The sequence below is a fragment of the Triticum urartu genome, chromosome 3A, assembly GCF_056163025.1.
Source record: "Triticum urartu cultivar PI428250 chromosome 3A, HENAU_Tu73, whole genome shotgun sequence".
NCBI lineage: Eukaryota > Viridiplantae > Streptophyta > Magnoliopsida > Poales > Poaceae > Triticum > Triticum urartu.
This window is the reverse complement of record NC_141875.1, coordinates 696,796,929-696,799,712: the sequence shown is the minus strand read 5'-3', so window position 1 is coordinate 696,799,712 and position 2,784 is coordinate 696,796,929. Positions and strand designations below refer to the sequence as shown.

Sequence of the window (2,784 nt, the reverse complement as noted above, 5' to 3'; positions counted from 1 at the left end):
TTCGCCTAAGTTCGAAAAATCCTACCGAGTGGAGAGCCAGACTCCCACTCGGAGGCTTAGCTGCAGCGCAGCGCTCGCCTAAGTTTGAAAAAATTCTACCGAGTGGAGAGCAATCCTCCCACTCAGGGGCTTAGCTGCAGTCCAGTACTCGCCTAAGTTCTCTCACTTAGAGACTTAGCTGGAGTCAGGCACTCGCCTAAGTTTAAAAAAATCCTACCGAGTGGAGAGCAATCCTCCCACTCGGGGGCTTAGCTGCAGTCCAGTACTCGCCTAAATTCTCTCACTTAGAGACTTAGCTGCAGTCAGGCACTCGCCTAAGTTTGAATAAATCCTACCGAGTGGAGAGCAATCCTCCCACTCGGAGGCTTAGCTGCAGTCCAGTACTCGCCTAAGTTCTCTCACTTAGAGACTTAGCTGCAGTCAGGCACTCGCCTAAGTTTGAAAAAATCCTACCGAGTGGAGAGCAATCCTCCCACTTGGGGGCTTAGCTGCAGCCCAGTGCTCGCCTAAGTGTTTAAAAATCCTACCGAGTGAAGAGCAAACCTCCCACTCGGAGGCTTAGCTGCAGCCCAGTGCTCGCCTAAGTGTTTAAAAAATCCTACCGAGTGGAGAGCAAACCTCCCACTCGGGGGCTTAGCTGCAGCCCAGCGCTCGCCTAAGTGTTTAAAAATCCTACTGAGTGGAGAGAGAACCTCCCGCTCGGGGGCTTAGCTGCAGCCCAGTGCTCGCCTAAGTGTTTAAAAATCCTACCGAGTGAAGAGCAAACCTCCCACTCAGAGGCTTAGCTGCAGCCCAGTGCTCGCCTAAGTGTTTAAAAATCCTACCGAGTGGAGAGCAAACCTCCCACTCAGGGGCTTAGCTGCAGCCCAGCGCTCGCCTAAGTGTTTAAAAATCCTACCGAATGGAGAGCGAACCTCCCGCTCGGGGGCTTAGCTGCAGCCCAGCGCTCGCCTAAGTGTTTAAAAATCCTATCGAGTGAAGAGCAAACCTCCCACTCGGAGGCTTAGCTGCAGCCCAGTGCTCGCCTAAGTGTTTAAAAATCCTACCGAGTGGAGAGCAAACCTCTCACTCGGAGGCTTAGCTACAGCCCAGTGCTCGCCTAAGTACAAGACTCAACCCAATCCACGAGTCGACTGCTAACTTACCCTTCGGAGCTGCGCCGCAAATACAAGGTTATTCCGAGTGAAGATCAAGATCCACTCGACGAACCAAACCATGAAGATATTCAACGAGAAATCAAGATCAGATAAAGCCTAAAAGGTCCCAGACCTCAAAGTACTCGAGCCCTCGGCTCGGCAGAGTTTAACTGTTACAAGTCCACTCGGCATCCCGAGGCAAATTTAAGGCAGAGTTTAACGGTTACAAATCCACTCAGCATTCCGAGGTAAATTTAAAGTTTTTCACTCCTCAAGAGGAGGACTGGAAGGGGCGACGAACTCATCCAAGTCGATCCCGTCGGCAATACGGGTGGCAGCGGCGATGAAAGTCTCCATGAAGTCCTGAAAGTTGTGCTTCTTGGTATTGGCAACTTGGATGGCCGCCAGCTTTTCTTCTCGCGCCTCCTTGCAATGGACGCGGACCAGAGACAGAGCGACATCAGCACCACATCTAGCAGAAGATTTCTTCCATTCCGCCACTCGACCTGGGACTTTGTTAAGTCGAGCCATCAGACACTCGAGGTCGTTCTGAAGCGTCGTCCCAGGCCAGAGTGATGTGTCGATCCGCGACATCGCAACTTTCAGCCGAGCCAGATAGTCAACAACGCTGGCAGTACGAGACTCCAGGCGGAGCACGTTCATTGCAGCCTCGTCCTTCACAAGAGAGTTAACAGGGTCCAAGCTTGGCTCCACTCGACTGGTCTCCTCTTCAAAGTTCTGGCAGAATTCTGCAAACACAATTCAAGAGTAAGACAGTGGCCCTACACAGGCTTGGCAAACTGCAAGACAGTCGGGGCAGAGTAATTACCTTCGAGCATGACGAACAGCTTCTTGGTAAGTCCACCGAGATAAGCCTCCAGATCTTTTACCTTCCCCGCCAGCTCACCCGCCTTGTCGTGCAGAGCCATCTTCTCCTTCTTCAGTCGACTGGCATCTCGATTAGCTGTCTCGAGAGCAGTTTTCAGTCTGGAGTTCTCCTGTTCAAGAGCTCCGACCGAAGCCAATTTCTCCTCTGCGAGCTTCGTTTTGCTCGAGGCCTCCTTCTATGCCTCTGCAAGGTCTTGGTCCTTCTTCTTTAGAGCTTCCTCCAGTTTATCTGTGGCGCGTCGAGTGGAACCAACATCAAGAATGGACAAGAAAGAAAAGCCACCCGTTAAGGATGGAGAACCTCAACAGCCATACCTTTTGCTTCTTCTTGCGCCTTCTTCAAATTCTCCTGAGCAAGCTTCAAGTTAAGGTTGAGCTGGATCTGCTGATTCTCCAACTCAGTATAGCGAGCTACAAGTTCGCAAGATTTCTGTAAAAAGGAAAATTAGTCGACAGACGTCCAAGATAAGTTGCTTCCGAGCAACTAAGAGACAATGATGACGTTTCTAAGATCACAGCCGAATCAAAAACATTCGACAGTAGTCTCGGGGACTACACCCAGTGGGTGCACTCAGCGGGCCCCCACTGGTTCGACCAAAAAAAAAGTCGACTGCCCGCAGTCGACCGGATACAGTTCCACTCGACCTGGCCCGACCAAACCGAGTGAAGAAATACAGCTACAGCAACACAATGTAAAGACTACAGTCGACTGCCAGCAGTCCACCTAGTCTCGGGGACTACACCCAGTGGGTGCACTTAG

At 51.5% G+C, this 2,784-nt stretch overlaps 1 protein-coding gene across 1 annotated transcript; it reads right to left on the bottom strand.

Annotated features, from left to right (window-relative positions):
- Positions 1-1,400: 1,400 nt before the first annotated feature.
- On the bottom strand, positions 1,401-1,892 carry LOC147981760 (uncharacterized; the record flags this gene model as incomplete). Its single annotated transcript, XM_087516092.1, has 1 exon — positions 1,401-1,892. A coding segment is annotated over one exon (492 nt), but the record flags the coding sequence as incomplete, so codon positions are not given.
- Between the last annotated feature and the right edge of the window lie 892 nt (positions 1,893-2,784).